This window comes from Hippoglossus hippoglossus, chromosome 13 (genome assembly GCF_009819705.1).
Source record: "Hippoglossus hippoglossus isolate fHipHip1 chromosome 13, fHipHip1.pri, whole genome shotgun sequence".
In the NCBI taxonomy this organism is placed as follows: domain Eukaryota; kingdom Metazoa; phylum Chordata; class Actinopteri; order Pleuronectiformes; family Pleuronectidae; genus Hippoglossus; species Hippoglossus hippoglossus.
Window position 1 is genome coordinate 21672809 of NC_047163.1, and position 20818 is coordinate 21693626.

General features: G+C 39.0%; 1 protein-coding gene across 1 annotated transcript in view; it reads left to right on the forward strand.

Annotated features, from left to right (window-relative positions):
- Positions 1 to 20818, forward strand: part of brwd1 (bromodomain and WD repeat domain containing 1) — a 28970-nt gene that overhangs the window by 3492 nt on the left and 4660 nt on the right. The window contains exons 7-38 of the mRNA XM_034605458.1: positions 468 to 628; positions 861 to 1082; positions 2352 to 2452; positions 4196 to 4266; positions 5057 to 5157; positions 5295 to 5335; positions 5434 to 5535; positions 8258 to 8411; positions 8508 to 8642; positions 8933 to 9061; positions 9217 to 9365; positions 10554 to 10630; positions 10840 to 11085; positions 11184 to 11367; positions 12259 to 12349; positions 12775 to 12897; positions 12995 to 13065; positions 13335 to 13560; positions 13705 to 13821; positions 14395 to 14502; positions 14769 to 14893; positions 15247 to 15329; positions 15797 to 15908; positions 16771 to 16832; positions 16966 to 17121; positions 17261 to 17381; positions 17532 to 17657; positions 18340 to 18406; positions 18820 to 18870; positions 19633 to 19758; positions 19861 to 20013; positions 20135 to 20295. Of these exons, the coding sequence (XP_034461349.1) occupies positions 468 to 628; positions 861 to 1082; positions 2352 to 2452; positions 4196 to 4266; positions 5057 to 5157; positions 5295 to 5335; positions 5434 to 5535; positions 8258 to 8411; positions 8508 to 8642; positions 8933 to 9061; positions 9217 to 9365; positions 10554 to 10630; positions 10840 to 11085; positions 11184 to 11367; positions 12259 to 12349; positions 12775 to 12897; positions 12995 to 13065; positions 13335 to 13560; positions 13705 to 13821; positions 14395 to 14502; positions 14769 to 14893; positions 15247 to 15329; positions 15797 to 15908; positions 16771 to 16832; positions 16966 to 17121; positions 17261 to 17381; positions 17532 to 17657; positions 18340 to 18406; positions 18820 to 18870; positions 19633 to 19758; positions 19861 to 20013; positions 20135 to 20295 (3952 nt within the window). The remainder of the gene's footprint in view (positions 1 to 467; positions 629 to 860; positions 1083 to 2351; positions 2453 to 4195; positions 4267 to 5056; positions 5158 to 5294; positions 5336 to 5433; positions 5536 to 8257; positions 8412 to 8507; positions 8643 to 8932; positions 9062 to 9216; positions 9366 to 10553; positions 10631 to 10839; positions 11086 to 11183; positions 11368 to 12258; positions 12350 to 12774; positions 12898 to 12994; positions 13066 to 13334; positions 13561 to 13704; positions 13822 to 14394; positions 14503 to 14768; positions 14894 to 15246; positions 15330 to 15796; positions 15909 to 16770; positions 16833 to 16965; positions 17122 to 17260; positions 17382 to 17531; positions 17658 to 18339; positions 18407 to 18819; positions 18871 to 19632; positions 19759 to 19860; positions 20014 to 20134; positions 20296 to 20818) is intronic.

Here is a 20818-nt window from a genome sequence, read left to right on the forward strand (position 1 = left end):
GCAGAAAAACATGGAGGGTTTTCATGTTTCTCTGATATTTTGTGGTTTCCCATGGTAACAGATACAAACCAGATGCACCCCACTTCAGAGGAGCGGGGATATAGTTAATGTTTATATGTTGGCTTTGAATTAGGGATGGAGGTTTGTACTGTGACTGTCAAATTTATTAACTGACAAGAAACACAAATTGTGTAAAATAGACATGAAGCAAGTGACTAAGAAAGACGAACTAAACTAAAACCAAAAATTGATTTTGTGCTGTATTGAGAGAGGCATATTGTTTATTAGGAAACAAAGCATTTACTTTGTGTTTGTTGCATTTTCATTTCATCCAGTTATTATAACGCCCCCTTCATTCCTGCCCACATCAGAGTAAATATATCCCATTCTATTTCTGCTGATAGTAGTTGCAGTGTAGTCCTGTATTTTTATCTCTCTACTAATGATTGGCTTCTTATCATCAACAGTGGAGGTGCATCGCGGGAGAGAGCTGACAGGAGCGCAGCGCTTCAGTTCCATCAATCCTGTCAGCAACTATGAGCACATGCGGCTGCATAGGCGGATCCTGGGCCATCTGTCTGCAGTGTACTGTATCGCATTTGATCGCACTGGTCTCAGGATCTTCACAGTAAGATGGAGTTTTTTTGGCACATTACCCCCACTCAAAAATATACCCCGTACTCAACATCACAGCAATTAATTAAAATGACGATTTCTTTAGCTTTTTTAAACCACTAATTTAACACAGCATATTTAAAGAAATTGACTGTCACATAACTGTGACTGTACATTAAAATCATTTGGATCTATGCTTAAGTATTTATCTCAGTCACATTTTTTCTTGTTGTTCTTGTCATCAGGGCTCGGACGATTGTTTGGTGAAGCTTTGGTCTTCGTTTGATGGAAGGCTTCATTCAACATTGCGAGGACACTCTGCAGAAATCACAGACTTGGCGGTTAATTACGAAAACACACTAATCGCTGCAGGAAGCTGTGACAAGACCATCCGTGTGTGGTGCCTTCGTACCTGTGCACCTGTGGCTGTGCTGCAGGGGCACAGTGGATCCATTACCTCCCTTCAGGTAAAATAATCTCTGTCCATCTAATAATGTAGAGTCTTTTTAAATAAGAGGCTGTTATGAACGACAAAAGGAGCTGTTTTTTTTCCTATACTGATGCAAGGTTCATGTATACTATATTAAGCATTTATGGCCAAAAATTTTACTGTGAGGTACCTTTATTGTACTCTACCCTTTTAACACAAAAGTTAAGTATTCTTAGGTCTTACTAGATATATTTTCACTGAAGTTAGAAGAAAAAAGCTAACTTAGTGTATATGTTCATCAACTAGTGCTAAGCGGATGTAGAACAAAAATTATTATATCAATAAGAAATATTATGAGTTAGACTCTGAGGGCAACTGACAATATTTTGTGGCCTCAGGTGCAGACTGCCAATATCCGGGACAAGACTCCATCTTCTGTTTGCTGTGTACACTGTTTACAGTTCGACTAGTTTGTTTTGCCTCATGATTCGAACACTTTTCAACACAAACGGTGATACTTTTTGTGGGTCTTTCAGTTCCAGGTGATATTTTGGCTAATCTCTATTAAGAGCTATCTACATATGATATAATAGCCCATACCGTTTGTTCAATGTGTTCCACCTCTTTGGTTTTCCACATGGAATGTTTACCTGCGGCTGTTTACCTGTTTACAAAGTGTGACCCAAGGTGATTGGTCAAACTACAAATGGAAACCAAAAGGGTTCATGCCCCAAAATCTTGTCCCTTGCCTACAGATTCTGCAAATTCACATACGATAACAGTATCTTTATCTTTGGAATGTTATGCATCTTCTTCTGCTTTCCACACATGACATAATTTATTTTAATTAATTAACTTTATATGCTGTATCATATATTTTTTTAATGTACTAGAGGCCTGAAACACTGGGTCGAAGGAACATGTTATTACTGCACTAACACAGAATGAAATTAAACTAGATGAGTTTGTATCAAGTCCTTGTTTTATTTTAAGCATCTGTTTCCATCAGCGCTCACGTCATCCTCTTTTATTGCTATAACAACTTCTGCCCCAGCCAAGTGTAAAATTATTGTTGCCAGAAAAAAGTTATTCAGTTGCAGAGAACCTGTCAATTATGTATGTGTTATGAACACCAGAAAACAAAATTGAACTTTGCTATTCTTAATGTTGCCTCAAAGTCAAGATTTTGGCCTTACTTGGATAGTATCAATATTTGACTGCACACAGAATTAATATGCATGTCTGCATGATTTCATAATAATTTGGTCTGAGAAATGTCTAAACTGTGAACGTCTTGTGTTTTCAGTTCTCACCGTTTGCCAAGGGCTCAAAACGTTACATGCTGTCCACTGGAACTGATGCTACTGTCTGCTTCTGGCAATGGGACGTCAACAACATTAACTTCAGGTGAGTGCTGCTTGTTAACAGTTTGCATTTCAGATCTTTTCACTCAGAAATATTCTGTCATAGTTATATTATTATAAAATGTATAATCCGTAAAATGTTGTTGAAAATGTTTCTCTACTATGAATACTGTGGGTTTCATCTTTAAAACCTTATACATGAGCAAAATGAGAACATTGTCATAAGCAGTCAAAGGAAAGACTCACACTATGGCTATTTAAAAAAGATAGACCTTAGACATACCAAGATTTTATTTGCATATCAGTTAAAGTAACTTAAAAGGCTTCTAGCAATGAATTATAGAATGACCAGTGACCAGTGGCGGGCCAAACACACGGTCCGCATCCGGCCGACCTAAGTTTCCCATCCACTCTGCACAAATTGTGTTTTGATATTTAGGATATGTAGCCTTTTTTTCCCTTCCCAAACATTGACTAATTAGTGGCGATCCACCACAGTATAATTTTAAGTGACACATAATGATTTTGTCTTTTTAAAATTTTTCAAATGGCTAAATTATTTTTGTAGACTTGTGCACAGAGCTTCCCTATGATCATTTGGGGGAGTAGGTCAAATTGTTGTTAGCTTTTCTCCAGAGAGAAGATGAGTGGCACAGCTGCTAGTCAACATTGACTGTTTGAACAAGTGGAAAGTTCATTCTTTAACTCTTCACATTGAATGTTTGCTCCTCAATCCAGATGAGTTGTGAAAATTACTTTTAAAGACACTAAATGGCTCGTTCTGAGGAGGCGCATGGAAGAGTATCAACAAACTTAAGAAAACACTTGGGAAACCAAACCAATATGATGAGATCTCCAGGCTTCAATATTTTGAGGCTCTACCTGTAGAGCTGGTTGTGCACTGAGTAGCAGTAGCCTGATGGATGAAGTTGACAGAAAATTCCAGTCTTTTATGAATGGAATGTAGCTTGTGTTATACCTTCAGGCAAGAACAGGGACAAACTCATTCCACAAATCAGGGTGCTCCATGATGGTATTATAACCAGTTAAAGTCTTGTCAATGAGGGCTATATTCTTAATTAATCATGACTCCTCGGTGAACTGCCTCCCAGACAGAAGTCTGACAGTATTTTCTGGTTAGGCCTCAGTCTCTAGTTAATAATTTGGATTTCCCACTGATTATAACCAAATTTAGTTTAAAAAAAAAGTTAGACAATAACAGGCCTATTAGGCCTAAATTAATTTTGTATTTGAAAGTGTGGCCCCTGCAGTGTCTGCTTAGAAAAGGTAGTTGATGACCTGCTGTATACAGTCAAGTAAAAATGGAAGCTTTCCCAGTTGCAATCAGCATCGGGCCCACTGCAAACACTGGGAGACAAGCCAAACTGGGTTGACAGTTTTTTCTCTGCTCCAACACTGCAGCTATATGACTAATATGGTACCTTTTTTAATGTAGGTGCATGAACAGGGGCTGCTTGGTCTTATTAAACTAAGTAGAAAACCTTACTTGTACAGTATGCAACCAGGTAAAACTATAAAACATTAAACTAGTAAGATTTCAAGAGAGACTTGGACTAAATGGGTATAATGACTTCTGTTCACCTCAAAGTATGTGAATGAGCTTTATCTGATGAGACGTTTAACCTGACGTTTGACCTGACTGCATTCACATCTGTCATCCTGAAGTTAGAATGCTGGTTAGATTAGATGGATCTTTATTTGACAGTTCTGTTGAAGGATGAATCGAATCTAAACATTGTTTCTTTTTTCTCTGCACTCCTTAAAGTGATCGGCCTCACAAATTTACTGAGCGGCCAAGGCCAGGAGTTCAGACAGTTTGCTCCTCATTCAGTTCAGGTAATTTGTAATTTTATATTGTCTGTTGCGTTGTGTTTACCCAACCTGTATAAATACTACTTAAGCAGCTTTCAGACATGCACTGAACTCCAGATAATCTCCTGACATTTTCTGGAGGGGCTGTATGTGAGAAAGCAAATGTCCTAGTGAGAGGCTCTGGACTTTCTCTAGAGTCTCTCCTTCAAGGCCCCCAGTAAAAACTCGGGATGATGTCCGAGTGAGCTTGTGTGAGAAAACGGCAAGATATTTTCTGGAGAATTTATGTATTCACTATATCTGTTTATCTGGATTTTATTGTGTCCTGTCACTTGACTTCATTGTAAATGAGGGACTAAGGGATAAAAGAAAGTTAATATTAATTCACCGCGAGTGAGTGGATATGTTGATTACGTTTGTAACACGACAGACTAAAAAAAAATGGATGAAAAAGCAGGACCATATGCGGCAGCACAGACAAAGATATTGAGAGCACTTTTGGTGACACCGCTGTAAACATAAACATGTGATCTCTGCAGCAGAATGTATACATTACGTCCTGCCTCCTGCCTGCTACACCACCCCTCACCTGAATTCTCTGGAGAGTTGTGTTGTTGTGTACATGTCTGACCGCAGAATCTCCTGCTGCATTGCTAATGTGTAAAGGGCAAATCTGGAGACAGTCTGGACCCAAACATTTATTTGATTGAGTATTGCATAGTTGTCATTATTATCACCTAGGTAGCATATAATTATATAGACGCACAGGTTCACTTTTGAATATTTGGCTTAAACTTACATCTTTTTTTCTCAGGTGGGATATTCGTAGCAACAGGAAGTACAGATGATGTCATCAGAATATACTACTTGGGAAGCGGGAGTCCAGAAAAGACATCAGAGCTCCATGAGCACACAGTAAGATCCGATTAATGTTTATATTTCTGATGCTTTACATGGCACCAACAGAACATATTCATGTACATTTTTTGTGTCAGATCAGCAGTAACACAAGTGTAATGATCGTTCTCCATATTTCTGTCGTCTCTGTGCAGGACAAAGTTGATAGCATCCAGTTTTGTCACTCAGGTGAAAGGTAAGATAACCTGACTGTATATTAAACTGCTTTCTTTATTTATCATAGTAGTTAATAGTGAATTGAATGTAACAGTTGATGTCACTGTCCTGGCCCAGGTTTGTGAGTGGAAGTCGTGATGGAACAGCACGGATCTGGAAGCTCCATCAGCGGCAGCAGTGGAGGTGCCTCTTGCTCAACATGTCGGCCACTCTTCCAGGGTAAGGAAAAACTTTAAAGCAATGTTGATGAAATTGATCTCATCTTGGTGCAAAAGCCTCCGTCGTGTGTGCAGTAATTGCTTAATGAGATGGGAAAATACAAAGAAAGAGCAACAGATTGTTGAAGAAGAAGATTCTCAGATGCTGCATAAAGTATCTGAAAGTTTATTATATGAGGTGAAACAATTGGCTGTCTAGGCCGCCTCACAGAGCTGTCGGAGTGTAGCCAGGTGAACCAGTGCTGATGTCAGCAGTGGAATCCATTTGCCCAAGTGTTTTTATTTATTCAGTTGACAACTTGTATAAATCATAGCTCTCTCCCCTGTCTGTAAAGCAGCCACCTACAAGTACAATATCATGATTTCTGATACTGGAAACCAAGGATATTGTAAAAAATAAATACATTTTTTATGAATAATTTTACAAATAAAAAGGAAGAGATTTTTGTTTTCAATATTAACCTGCGATTTGGCCTAAGTTTGTTCTCCCTGTTTACCATCAGACAGCAATGCTCGATCAGTGTCAAACTTGAAATTACTTAAAACATTCAGGGCTTATTTCACTGTCACTTATACATATCTGAGCCAATGTAGTACATCACTGAAATTTGAATATACTGCAAGTGGAGTTATACTTCCAGCTCTTTTTTTTTTTTTTTTTTTAAATACGAGGAAAAATTGTTTACCACCCTGAGCTTGTCTCTCTGTCGGTCTGAAAGGCAAAGCATGAGTGGCAGTTTATTCTCACTACTTTTAACAAATTACATTTGAGCTGCTTTGAGACATGCACTGAACTCCAAAAGAGGTGTATGTGTGAAAACAAATGTCCGAGTGAGCATTTCCAGGTGTTGAAATCTCTCGATTCTTAGATGCATCGCGATGCGGACGTGGACGACTCTTCATCGATGCAGTGACTGAACATAATCGATTCATCTTTTCCGCTATGTTCATTGTTTTAGCGATGTCCCGCCGCTGCATAATTATAACCAGCACTGCTTCAGGACAGACAGACGCTATTCAAAGGTTTGGTCGTCCTGTGTCGGAGTCTCTGTCGGAGTCTGTTTCCTCCTCACTCTCCCTCTGACCTGCCCTCACTTTATACTTTAACAATAAACTGATCACAATTTATTAGGACACGTACATGGCTGACATTGACTTTGTGTTTTTGATTCGCTCTAGAGTTTATGAGACACATGTTTAAACCTGAGACACAACACAAGACGTGACGTTACGCACACAGTCAGGGCATCTGGGTTAAAGTGACTGGAATGATCTGGAGTCATGATCCCACATCATCTATTAATAACTAAATACAAGTGATTATCAGTTTGTGTGTGTGAAGAGTAACAGAGAAGAGCAGACACACACACACACACACACACGCACACGCACACGCACTCCTGCAGACAGAAGTTCTTCCCACAGATTAAGATTTAACGCAGTGTTTTAACTTAATTGTTGCAGAAGAAGCGACGCCCTGTTTATCCAAGAACATAAATATGACTTCAACAGGTTTTTATAAAAATCAATTCTAAGTGTGATGATAAGAAAACAACAGAGGAGCAGAGTATTTTGCTGACATGCGGAGTAATGCGCTCAGTGCAGTGGTGCTGCTAAGGGGGGAACCAGTAAAGGCTATAATTACAGTTTGTCCTTTTAAGCCTTAGGTGCAGCACATAAGTCTAAACTGAATGAATGTGAAATCAGTGTGGAGAGCACTGACCGCTGTCATCTTTATTTTGTAAATTACGGCACAATTGTAATAACAGTAACAGTCGGTAATATTTTTAAAGCACTTTCTAAATAAAAACAGAGTTCATGTTTGTCTGACTGATTTTATTAATTGATGAAAAAGCAGTCATGTGCAGTAAAATATAAAATTGTGGATGTGATACATTGGAATGCATCGTTTTGAATCGAATCGTTGACTGCTGAATTGTAATCAAATCGTGAGGCTAGTGAAGATGCAAACCTCTACCAGAGTTTTTGCTGACTTTCTCCACCTGGCCCCAGAGTATAAAGTCAGCAGAAACTCCGCAGGAGCTGCTTGATGCCACTTCTAACACGCGACAGATGCAGAAATGAAAAAAAACCAGACACAAATATACAAATATCTTTGGAAGAAAAAGCTGTGTTACACATGTCGAAGATGTCAAGAGATTTTGTGGTGATAAGAGCGACGTCGGTGTTGATGTGCAGTAAACAAAGAAAGGGGATCGTCGCAGCAGAATCAATATGTTATATCCTGCCTTTGCCTGCCGCACCTCCCCACACCCGAATCATTTGTTGCTTTTGTGAACGACAAATTGCAGAGAAAGTCCGGACCGAGTTCTCTGGAGGTCATGTCTGACAATGGCTTTAATAGCAAAAACACTTTTTCCAGCTATATGTTTTCTCAACATTTTCATGTGTTAAATTCAGTTTTGTGTTCATTTACAAAGAACAAGTCCAATATAAAAGGTATTCTGTTTCATCGGAAAAGAAAATCATCAGCATCACACAGGTTTTGTTATTTGTTATATAGCTGAGGAAGTCACTCATAGAACTTGATTCCATTAAATAGGAAGCATGCTGCTCTTCCTTCCTTTTTTTTCAAGCAGAAATGAACCAGTTCGTTACCTTCAGTTAACTGATAGAGAAAACACAAAGACGCAGGATAATGCTGTAGGTGGTGTATACTTGTAATATGTGTATTTTCCAACTGGATTTTTTTTTTCTCACAGTGCTGAAGCAATGACTGAAGAGGAAAGCTACTTCAAACCCAAAGTCACCATGGTAGCGTGGGATCGCCATGACAATACAGTCATCACAGCTGTTAACAACCATCTCCTCAAAGTGTGGAACTCCTACACAGGACAGCTGCTACATATCCTCAAAGTAATTGTGCACAATGTTGTGTTTCTCTTAATAAAATGCTGAGTCTAGTGGAATTAACCTCCACAAACCAGAGACTAACTTGAAGTGTGTTTTCAGGGCCATGAGGCTGAGGTTTTTGTGCTGGAGCCACATCCTTTTGACCCCAGGATCATCCTATCTGCCGGTCACGATGGGAATGTCTTTATATGGAATCTGCTGCGAGGGACAAACACACAGCACTACTTCAACATGGTACAGTGACGCTTATCACTCGATTCAGATCAGAGACACACAGCAATACGCAACATGACAAATGCATCAATGAGCAAGACTGAGAGGAAGCGGAAACAGATTTTAGAAAATTGTACTTTGTGGTCCTTCAGGTAAAAATTATTCAAGGACATATTGTATGAACCATTCTTAAACCTACAAATACCTACAAATTTATTTGAGCTCCTGTGGAAAAACTCCTTTGTGCATAGAGTTTGCCTCCCTTGTTAATGAGTTTCTGTACCTGGGGTGAATTTGTGTCTCTCATCCAGATTGAAGGCCAAGGTCATGGAGCTGTGTTCGACTGCAAATTCACTCCCGATGGCCAACGCTTTGCCTGCACAGACTCTCATGGCCATCTGCTCATCTTTGGCTTCGGCAGCTCCAAGCCATATGAGAAGGCAAGAATTAATCGGAAAATGTACTTTAAATGTTTATACAAATGATTCATCCATACTGCCAGGTAAAAGACAAAGTGAGTGCGTGCGTGCGTGCGTGTTAATACATCTAAAGCAGCATGGTGTCTTATCCATCCTCTCTCCTGGTCTCACCACAGCTTCCAGACCAGGTGTTCTTCCACACAGACTATAGACCACTGATCCGAGATGCCAACGGCTTCGTGCTGGATGAACAGACTCAGCAGGCTCCCCATCTCATGCCCCCTCCTTTCCTGGTGGATGTGGATGGAAACCCCCATCCTCCGAGGTAGACATGGTCCTCTTTCAAGTATACAGCAGCAGTACAGTTTCCATCCCTTGAAAGATTAGTCCGTGTAGGTTTTTCATACTCTCGACCAGTGGTTGCCGACTGCTCGATCTCGACAGTCTTCACTGTCAATCCCAACTCTGGACTCACTTGCTGCGGTTGCGCTGCAGACCAGCTTTGTGTCGGTTGTCTGTTGTTCACACTTGCAGCGTGTCCACTGCGGGTGGCGGAGCTGCTGGTAAATCTATTGCATTTCCTTGAATACAAGTCGGATTATGTACTTAACTAAATGTCAGGACATTACGGTATGAAGACCTGCATCTTCCGCACTTGCGATAACAATCAAAGCCGTGCTAGAACAAATGAATGGATTCAGAAAGTGAACGCTGGGGTGCTTTTACTTTGAAAGGGGTTAGGGAAGTGTTGGAAATACGTACATTTGTGACTAATCTGACAGATAAACATTGTGGTTCACAGCAGAATAACTGAGAGATGATCTTTCAGCTGAGTTTTAATGTTTATCTGTAGAATTTATGTCCCAAACGTAAATGGTTGCAACACTTTCCGTATGCGTTTCAAAATAAAAGCACTCCAGGATTTCTGTTGACCGAATCAATTGTTTAGTTTAAAAAAAAAAAACTGGTATTTATTTGAGTACACAGGACTACTTTTATACAAGGAAATAGTCATATTTATGGCCATAGTCAAGGCAAAGCCTATGCAAAAAAATATTTTACTGCAATAGCAGGTGAACATATTGTTGAACTCAGAAGCTAAATATTATGCATTGAACAGATGCTGTAAATAAGAATAAATTGATATTAATGTGAATATTGAATAGATAAAGTTGAATAACTGCCTTTCTTTGTGTATATTTATACTCGTACATTGAGCCTTTAACAGAAATTGCAAAAATAATAAATATGACCCTAAGAGGGTTTTTGAAAGATATCAGGGTGGTAGATCTCTGCTTACATTTAGAATTCAAAAGTGACCACTGCCCTAGGCCATGATGAAAATTGGCAGGTTAGAGCATTTTCATAATCATCGTTTTTATTATTTTATAGTCTTATTGTCCCTGTTTTACTTGCAATTGTTATAGCAGGATCAGTGTAGGCATTTCATAGTTGTCTTCCATTTAATGTATCTCAAACTGATCAATGTTTTTGATTTATTGTATTACATCAGGTATCAGCGTCTCGTTCCAGGACGGGAGAACATTGCTGCTGAACACCTGGTTCCTCAGCTGGGATATGTAGCCACAAGTAAGGCCTTCTTTTGACTTCATTTCAAAAATTTTGGCAAGAATGTACATTTTATGCATAAGTCCAGTCCACTTTCACTGCTTTATCAGCCAGACTAGATTTAATAACATTTCAAGCCTCTTTAAACAACCTGCTATAAGTATATGTCCATTATGAAGGTCCTCTACCACCCACTCATTCTCTCGCTCTCCTCGTTTCGCTCTCTTCAGGCGACGGCGAGGTGGTGGAGCAGGTGATCAGCCAGCAGACGGCAGAACACGAGGAGGTTACGATAAGACGCAGCAGCCCTCTGGACGAAGCCATCCGACAGCTCAGGGAGGAACAGCTCAGGGAGCATCAGGACCGGCAGTCGCAGGCTGGGACAGAGGCAGCGCTGCCTGCTGGAGCAGGACCGGAGGGGCAAGCTGAGGCACAGGGTGCAGCCTTCACACCAGCACCAAGCACGCCACGCAGAGGTATCAATACAGCACCAGAGCTGGAATGAATTGTTTTAGATGATGTGTTGATGTGGTGAGCCCACTTATCGTTAATGGGTTTATTTTTTCAATTTCAGTGTCTGTAAATGATCGAGCAGATGTGCAGTCGCCCCCAAATGTGGGTCTGCGCCGCAGCGGACAGGTGGAAGGCGTCCGGCAGATGCACCAGAATGCCCCTCGCAGCCAGATAGCCACTGAGAGGGACCTGCAGGCCTGGAGACGCAGGGTGGTGGTGCCTGAACTGGCAACCAGCAGCTACAGGTATGAGACCTGCAGTATTATTTTATTTTTTTACCAGCCATAAATTGAACTATGAAGTATATGACTCATAAAATTTTATTTCCAAGGGGATACTGTTTACACAAAAGACAAATCACTATTACCTCCTCCAAGGAGGTTATGATTTCATTTTGTTTGTCTTTCTGATAGTTTGTCGGATTATGCAAAAACAATTGAATTAGCGTGAAACTTGGTGCACGGATGTGGTATGGGCTGAGAAAGATGCGACAATTTTCAACATTTTCCTTTATTTTTAGAGAATAATTATTGGATCTTGATGAAAATGTTTTTACTGGTTTAGGGGACTTTTAGACATTTAGGGATATTTATGATTGTGTGCAATTTGGTGCAGATCCAAATACAAAATTGGAATCTAGTGGATTTAAATGTGGTTTTATTGTTGGGCCTTGGTAGAGGTATGCACTTTAGTTTTTAGTTTTTATAATGTTATGTTTTACAATGCTGCAAAGGAAAATTTATCTACTCCCATTTTAGATCAGATCAATATTTAGATTGTATCAACTGAATTGTAAAAAAAATGATTTACTTTAGAAAGATCATTTTAATAACTTGGTTGAGTTTGGTGAAGACATTATTTTCACAAGGCCATCTTTTATTACACATATAAAGAATTTAGGAAAAAGAAAGTGAACTTAGCCTGGTTGACATCAACAGACTAAAGATCCCCTATAACAATTTTTTCAAATTGTACATGACATTGTGTGTGAACACCAGAAAACAAAGCTGTCTGATGCCTGTGGCTCAATATGCTTCAGAATGTAGTTTCCATTTTAAATTTTATAGCATTCATAATTCTCTCAGTCTAGGGGCTGTTTCTCTTTAATCTGAAACATTGTGGAAATTGTTATTCAGGGACCAGGAGGACATCCGAACAGCCAAAGGAGATGAGGAGGTGGCTCTGTACAATGCAAAGAAGAGGCGAATTATCTACAGCAGCTGTCGAGTAGGTTTCTTGTTCTTTTACTTGTGAAGGAAGTCTTAATTTTTTAAGATTTGTGTCCCCAACTTTGTGAAATTTCATTGGACAATATGTGCTGGACTTCAACCCATCTGTAACTTGCATTTAACAACATTACAGCTTCTGTGTTGAATAGTCAAATTATCTGTCTGTCTGTCTGTCGGTCTATATATACATATATGAGAGAGAGAGAGAGAGAGAGAGAGAGAGAGAGAGAGAGAGAGAGAGAGAGAGAGAGAGAGAGAGAGAGAGAGAGAGAGAGAGAGAGAGAGAGAGAGAGAGAGAGAGAGAGAGAGAGAGTATATGGGGTTTATTTATTGTCCTCTGTATTAGTTCTTTGTCAAAGATTTCAGGGTTTTTTTCCAGTTCACAACTCTTTCAGTACGAAAAATTTTGCGCTGTCTTATCAGGATGATTCAGACGAGGAGGCCTGCACTACAAAGCGAGCCCACGGCCGCAGTGACTCGAGGGAATTCCTTGAGTTGTCATGTGAAGAGGGAGAGGAAACCCCAAACTCAGACCTTCACTCTGAGGTGCCATATCTTCTTAATTTACAAGTATATGAGGTCTTCTCTATTTGCCTTTTTTCAATTGTTAAGCAATTTGTTTTTTTGTTTTGAATGTGTTCAGGACAATGATTTGGATGGGAGTGATCTGGAGTCCTCTAATGATGAGGAGGAATGGAACAGTGACAGCTCAAGGTATAAAGTTGTCTAGACATGGATCACAAAGTATTGGGAAGTTATTCTAAGCATTTGTTTAAACTTGTTTAGTGTACCAGAGTACAGGTTTTCCCATCACAAAAACTGAGTTGGTTATCATTTTGATGTGAAAAGTTTTTGCTACTGCTTTGTGTCACCTCCATGAATCTAAACAAGTTTAAACAAGTTAGTTAAACATGTTTTTTCCAGCCTGTTTTCATCTGTGTTTAAAATGTAAATGTTAATCATAACTACTTTTGATTGGATAGCCACACGTCCAGTGAGTACTCTGACTGGACGGCAGATGCCGGTATAAATCTGCAGCCCTCCACCCCCTTGTCGTCACGGAAACGAGTGCAGCGCAGACTCAGCACCTCTGAAGAGGAGGAGGAAGAGAACGAGGAAGAGGAGGAGAAGCAGCAGAGTGATGAGGAGGAGAATCCTGAGAAGAAAATCAAGGAGAAGTCCAAGAAAGCGAAGAACAAGGCACCACGGGTGAGTTGTCAGACCCTTGTGAGATTACTAATCCTGACATGTCACTGTGCTGTAGATTATCTCATTGAAGAAATACTGTATAACAATAAATCAACGGTTTCATATTCAGTCTTATAACATTTTCCATCTTTGTGCTCCAATCAGCGTCTGAAGGCCAGACCATCCATCAACAGAGAAGTGTCCAATGAGTTCAGACCTTCACCATGGATCACTGATGTCATTCCCAGGAAGTCTCCGTTTGTTCCCCAAATGGGCGATGAGGTATATGCTAATATTAGGATCGGTGTTTTTAGAGTTCTTTTATTTGATAGTACAAAATTTGTATTTGTTACGAGATTTATTTCAATCCCTCAGATTCGGTAACGTCTTCTCAAATATAAATCATTACTTTTCCAGTTGTAACCGAACCTTAAAATATCGGCAGATAATCATGCTCCTTATGACAACGAGATCAAATATTTTCCTTGTGAGACTAAACATCATTTAATTGGCACATTAAAGAAATGGAGAAAAAAAATTACTCAACCCTAGAAATTTACCATAAAGAAAATGGAAGGAAATCTTTTTTATAAATGTCTTTCAGGTGATTTAAAACTGTCAGCAGAATTGAGAAACAATATTATTATTTGATTGCTCTTAAATATATAAAGCTAACATATACTGTAGATGTAGTCTAAATACTTTTGTAAGTTCCTATGGTGATCGTAGCAGAGCATCATCATTATCTTGTAAAAATACAAAGTAAAAACATTTATCATCATCATCATCATCATCATCATCATCATCCAGTGTTTCAGTTGCATTCTAAGATCTGACTCTTTTGGTGTCTTTCAGGTGATCTACTTTCGGCAGGGACATGAAGCATATGTTGAGGCAGTGAGTCGGAGTGAACTGTACCCCATCAACTTAGACAAACAGCCCTGGAAAAAAATGGAGCTGCGGGTAAGATGAGAGCAAATTAAAAGAAAAGTCAAACATTACTGGTAGAAGAGTTTTGAAAAATACTTTCAATTTTAAAAATGTTGAATATAATCTACAAAGTCTTTGTAGTCTATGCATTGTGACATATTCCTCCCATAAACATCATGTAAGAGAGACTGCACACTTAATTGTGTTTTTTTAGCTTTTTGAGTGATCATAATGTTTTATCTCATCGGCACAAGTAGAAGTCTAGGAAATGAATGGAAACCCTTCTGTATGTTTTCTAGGACCAAGAGTTTGTAAAGATCACAGGGATCAAATATGAAGTCTGCCCTCCAACACTTTGCTGCCTGAAGCTGACTCTCATCGACCACGGCACTGGAAAAATCACAGACAAGTCGTTTTCTGTCAAGTAAGCAGCTCAGCTTCATTAACTGGCTCACACATTACATATTAACACATTAAAATGTGTGTCTTATTCTCTTTAAACACATGAAAGTGGCATTTGTCTGTGTCTTGTATGAGCTGAATGTAAATTCACAAAGATCACTAGTAAAAAATTAGGCATGTTTTATTCCAAATTTATGATGAAGATAATGAGCTCTCTGCATCCAAAATATGTTTTTTGTGCTGAAATGCTGGCTACATTTCTGGTGCTGTTCTTTTGTAAAATGGTTTCGTATTACTCATCATGATTGAGGTTCAGTTTCACAAAGACAAAGGATGTAAGCACTTTCCCATTAAAATGACTGATTTCTCCAACAGGTACCACGACATGCCCGATGTTATAGATTTCCTGGTTTTGAGGCAAAGTTATGACGAGGCGCTGCGTCGAAACTGGCAACCACGTAAGTTTATGCACCTTGTTAGAGATGTTATTGAATTGTATCAGGTAGATTTCCATGGACAGCGGTGGTGAAGACAACAACTACCATAATCCCAAGCTGCTTTAAGATATAATCAAACTAGGTCTATGTTAATCTTTTGATTTAGAGATCCCTAATGGCTGACGTTTTGTTTTTATGTTCAGTATTATCCTCCATTTATCTGATTTATGTACATGAATATACACAGAAAAAGATGCTCCCTTGAGTGAAATTAATGCCTTTATGTCAATATAGTAAAACATACCCCTGAGCGGGACACCCTTATTCTATTGTGAGGATTTTCAGTTTTTATCACCCCGGCATATAATGTAGAGAGATAAAGTGATCAACACATCAGTCTGTCTGTCTATAGTCATTTTGTTTCTGAGGCAGAACTTGAAAAACATTTTCATGAAACTTTCAAATTATGTTAATTCTCTCTGTTGCAGGCGACAGGTTTCGTTCAGTAATAGACGATGCCTGGTGGTTTGGGACCATCGTTTGTCAGGAGCCGTACCAGCCTGAATACCCTGACAGTCTCTTCCAGTGTTTCAAAGTCAGGTGGGAAAACCACACATGTGTTGTCTGGACAGGGTAACTGGGGGTACAAGCAAGTTTCTAACACAATGAGATTGTCACTTTTGTCCCTATTTAAAACAAAGCTGCAAGACATTACAGGCCTTCTGAAGATAGAAACGGATAGTTTTGTTTTTTCTGCCTCTTGAGACGGCAGCTATGACAGAACAAAGTAAATACAAAGCCAAACCAAACATTTCTTTTTTCAGAAAACATATTTGATGTTAGATTTTACGTTTTAATTTGTTAATCTTAATATTATGTGTTTTCACAGTCTATAGCCAATTGGTTATGACGACTCTAACTGCCCCCCAGTGGTCATTAACAGGCATTACAGTGTTAATCGTTGACATTCACATTGAACCAGGATTATGTATTTTTTATACTGTGTACAGAATGTCATATTTGTGACATTTTTTAATAGTATTTTTCTTTTTTTTATGAAAAAAACATCTTGTTAAAGATTGTAAATAATGTTTACGAGTTTTAAAAGAATACCATTTTTGAAAAGGTGGTACTAATGGTGACCGGGCCTTTGCTGTTGAAGAACGGAAACTGTGGAACAGTTATTGAGATCAGACAGGCAACATCCTTAGTATCTTTTATGTCTGTTCTTCAAATCTTTTACACATACTGTGTGTAGCTTAATTTTTTTCACTTTTGTTTTGGGAACTAATTATCGTTATCTTCTTTTTATTGCTTTTCTTTTAATTTCCACATTTAAATAAAGTTTATTATAAGTTATATATGATTATAATCAATATAATATTATATTATTTGTCAGTGTTGTAGATTTGATGGCTGACATGACAAACTGTCTTACACAAATTTTTGTGTTCCCTCCCAGCTGGGACAATGGGGAAAATGAGAAACTGAGTCCCTGGGATGTGGAACCCATTCCAGATAATGGTAAATAAAACCACTGTACTTACAGTCACATCCACCACATACAGACGTACAGTCATTATTATGTCTTATGCAGTCTTTATAAGACATAATGATGTTCCACTGTATATTGAAGAGGTCTGTCCCTCCCGTGCAGCCGAGCAGCCAGAGACTGAAGGAGGTGGTATCCCTGTGACGGCAGATGAGATGAGCGAGCTGATGTACAAGCCTCTGCCAGGGGAGTGGGGGGAGAGGAGCAGGAACGACGAGTGTGAACGCATCATGGCAGCCATCGACCAGCTCATCACCGTTGGTTTGTATACATACAGACACTTGTTTAGTTTGCATTTACTCAAATATGTTCAGTCTCCTTTCTGTCAATTGCCCACATCAGGGGATCTATGGGTTTATTTTAAGAATTTCTTCCCAGCTGCATTGTGTGTCTGTTACAGAGATCGCAGCTCCCTTCTCTGGTCCCGTGGACCTGGTTCAGTATCCCACCTACTGCACTGTGATCGCCTATCCTACTGATCTGGGAACCATCAAATTGCGACTCTTGCACAGATTCTACAGGTCAGTCCCTCCAGTCTGTCTTCTGCATATCTGTTAATGCAAAGCTGGTCAGAGTGAATTCATGGAATTATTTGTACTGTTGATCTGTTCTTGTGTTGTCTTTGCATATATTTTGTGCTACTCAGTATATTTATTCACATCCGTCCACAGACGCCTCTCAGCATTAATTTGGGATGCCAGGTATATTGCACATAACGCCCGCACTTTCAATGAGCCAAGGAGCAAGATTGCCCACTCTGCAAAAATCATCACAAATGTCCTCCAGAAATTTGTCAAGTAAGTTCTTCTTCTCTTTGCTGGTGTTATTTGAAAAAAAAAAAAAAACTAACTTAAAAAATGTATTACATTATAATTAAAATTATCATTTGCATCAATAATCAGAATCTGTAATGTGTATGAAAATAATTGAGCATTTTCAGTGTTTCTACTACAACTGTACCTGCCTGGTGGGCCACCATGCCAGTGAGAACAAGAGCTCCTGCCAGTCAAAAAATATTAGTTTTCATTTAATGCTAAAAATAATCCAGATATCTATTCATTCTGAAATCAATCATTACTTGCATTTACATGTGCAAAGAGCATTTTAATCAAATTTTAAGGTATTTTCCTTTCATCTGTTTGTTTGATTGTATGTTGTACTGGTGAGCTGAAGGCAATTTTCCAGCCTTGTTGGACAATAAAGCTCTACTATTATAATTAGTATAAATGCTGTAAAATTTGGTTTTACTCATCACTCTCCTGAGCATTATCGCACCTAAAAATGGAGAAACTCCAACACGGGCCAGACAACTAGATATATTAACATTTGCTCAAACATAAATGTAAGCTGAATATACTAAAAAATACAACTCCTCGAAAAAAGTTTAAGGGGATACATTGATGCATGTCAACAACTTAAAAAGAAGACTGTGATGATACCACAGTATATAATTTCTAAAAACCTTTCTTAATTTCGCAGTGATCCAAGCTGCACAGATATCATGGAGATTTACAACGCTGTTGAAGAGATGGATGATGATGAAGAGGTAAGTCAACCGAATTAAACAACTATAATGTTACATGCAATGACTTTTTATATTTTTTTATCTGCTTTATGTCACATATTGGTAAAATTCCTGAACTAGTCAAATAGCTAGATATTAGTTTGACAAGCAAACAGAGGTATAAGTGCACAAAGAGATGTGGTTTGTTTTAATACATAAAATCTGTCCAGTCTTTTTTAAGTCTGTTGTGATTTGGTTGATTTTACTTGAAACACAGATGAGAGATCTGGAAGTGATGATTAAGAAGACTTTGATTGTCCATTAGTAATAAGAACTGCATGTTCTAATGGTTTATCATTTTTAGATAGTTTATCAACATCTGGTCACCAGTAGAAAATGAAATTAGCACGTCAGTGTTCAGATTCAAGTATCTGACGTTTGGTTATTGTCCACAGGATGAGGATACAGAAGCACCAGGAACCTCAGCTGGACACCGGCTGCATCAGGTAAAAGGAAATACTGAATACTGTGCATATAAACATTCTAGAGATGTACATTTTTTATTTCTTTTTTTAACACGCATATACACACTTCTGTCACAGTCTGGATAAATCTAGCCGCTTCAGTGGACCATCAAAACATCCTCAGTTTTTAGCGTCTTAGGCAGGCAGACGTTAGCATAACCTTCTACTTTAGCTGTGCACATTCCCGTGGCCATGATGGACATGCAGTTAATAGGATGGGCATGATGGTACACTACATAAATGTTCAATGGTCAAACACAAATGGCCAGGCCTGTTAATTTCTAAGCACACAATCTTTCTAATGTTTTTATTTAGAAACCGCAACATGTCTAAATGCTGTGGGTTCAGTCTGGTCTAACTGTGAGACCCACGACACAGAACACCTGCTCAGATAGGAACAATGTCCAAGTACTTTTTTAACAGATCCCTGGTATTAATTGGTCAAAATCCTTATTGTTGGTCAATGGTTAAAAGGTTAATGATCAACATCACTAATACATGCAGTTTTATACAAAGTTCTTTTTCAGCAATTTAAAAACAACACAACCCATTAATAACATGGACATGCACTGAACTCCTGAGTTAAGTGCATGTTTGAAAGCAGCTTGAGCCACAGATAGAACATGTATGAGGAAATGGAGATGCCAGTTTGGTGGCAGATTGACTTTTAATGATTCAGCAGCAACAGATTAGTGTGTTTAACTTGTAATGATGATCTCCTCTCTTATTGGCTGACATCGGCAGCACTCTGTAGAGGTGGTGCCAGACAGAGATGCCTGGAAGGAACAGTGCAGGAGTCTGCTCAACTACATATTCCAGTGTGAGGACTCAGAACCATTCAGGAAGGCTGTGGATCCTGAGAACTATCCAGTGAGTTAACACAGCACACTGCAGTCATGCTATTAACAGAGTTCACATCAGTGTTCACATTTAGTGTTTGTTTTAAGTCTAAATCGTGTTTTGTGTGTGCAGGACTACCATGATATTATTGATACACCAATGGACTTTGGCTCTGTGAAAAGGACCATAGAAGAAGACCACTATGAAAACCCCATCGAGCTTTGCAAAGACACCCGGCTAATATTTGCGAATGCTAAAGCCTACACACCCAATAAACGCTCCAAGGTAGGGCAGTAATTAAAGCTTGTCATCAAGTAATCTTCTACTACAGATCTTCATTTATAGTTAAATGTTACAGTTTATATTTTAGTTTGTCTCCATCTCTTCTATAAATTTTCTGCCGTAGATTTACAGTATGACCCTGCGGCTCTCTGCCTTCTTCGAGGAGCAAATCAGGACAATCATATCTGAGTACAAAACTGCTGTGAAGAGCAGTGATAGGCTCCGCCGCAGTCAGAGATTCCGTAAGAAGATGCAACAACAGGATCAGTCCTCCACCACAACAAGGTCTGTTTGAGTTGGGCCTTTGCTCAACGTAACCTCCTAACAAATGAGTGGGTCAGGGGATATAATATCTACTATCTACTCTGAACGTTGTAGGTAAAAATCTGGTTTAAGTACTTTGTTGTAACCTTTTCTCCAATGTACAGAGTGAATTACAGCACAAATGCTGAAGAGAAATCCATTTAATTCATAACTGCTTAGGTGTCAGACCACATACTGTATGTAAAGATAGATCCACTTTCTCCCGTTGTACAAATATGAAGCCAAAATATCCTGGATACTGGTACCGCCATCTTTTTTCACATGATTTGGAGCCAGAGTCTGCACAGTAATGACAGTTTGACCCTCTGCAAAAATGAGCACTCGAACAAACATCTTAATAAGAACTACCTCAAATGACAGAAACATCTTTGAGACAAAATTATTTGACATGTCCTTTGACTTTGGTTTGGTACGTGTGCCACCTGCCAACATGTACCATTTATGACATGCATTGCAGCCCAGTGCTACCATGTCGTTCATCTTT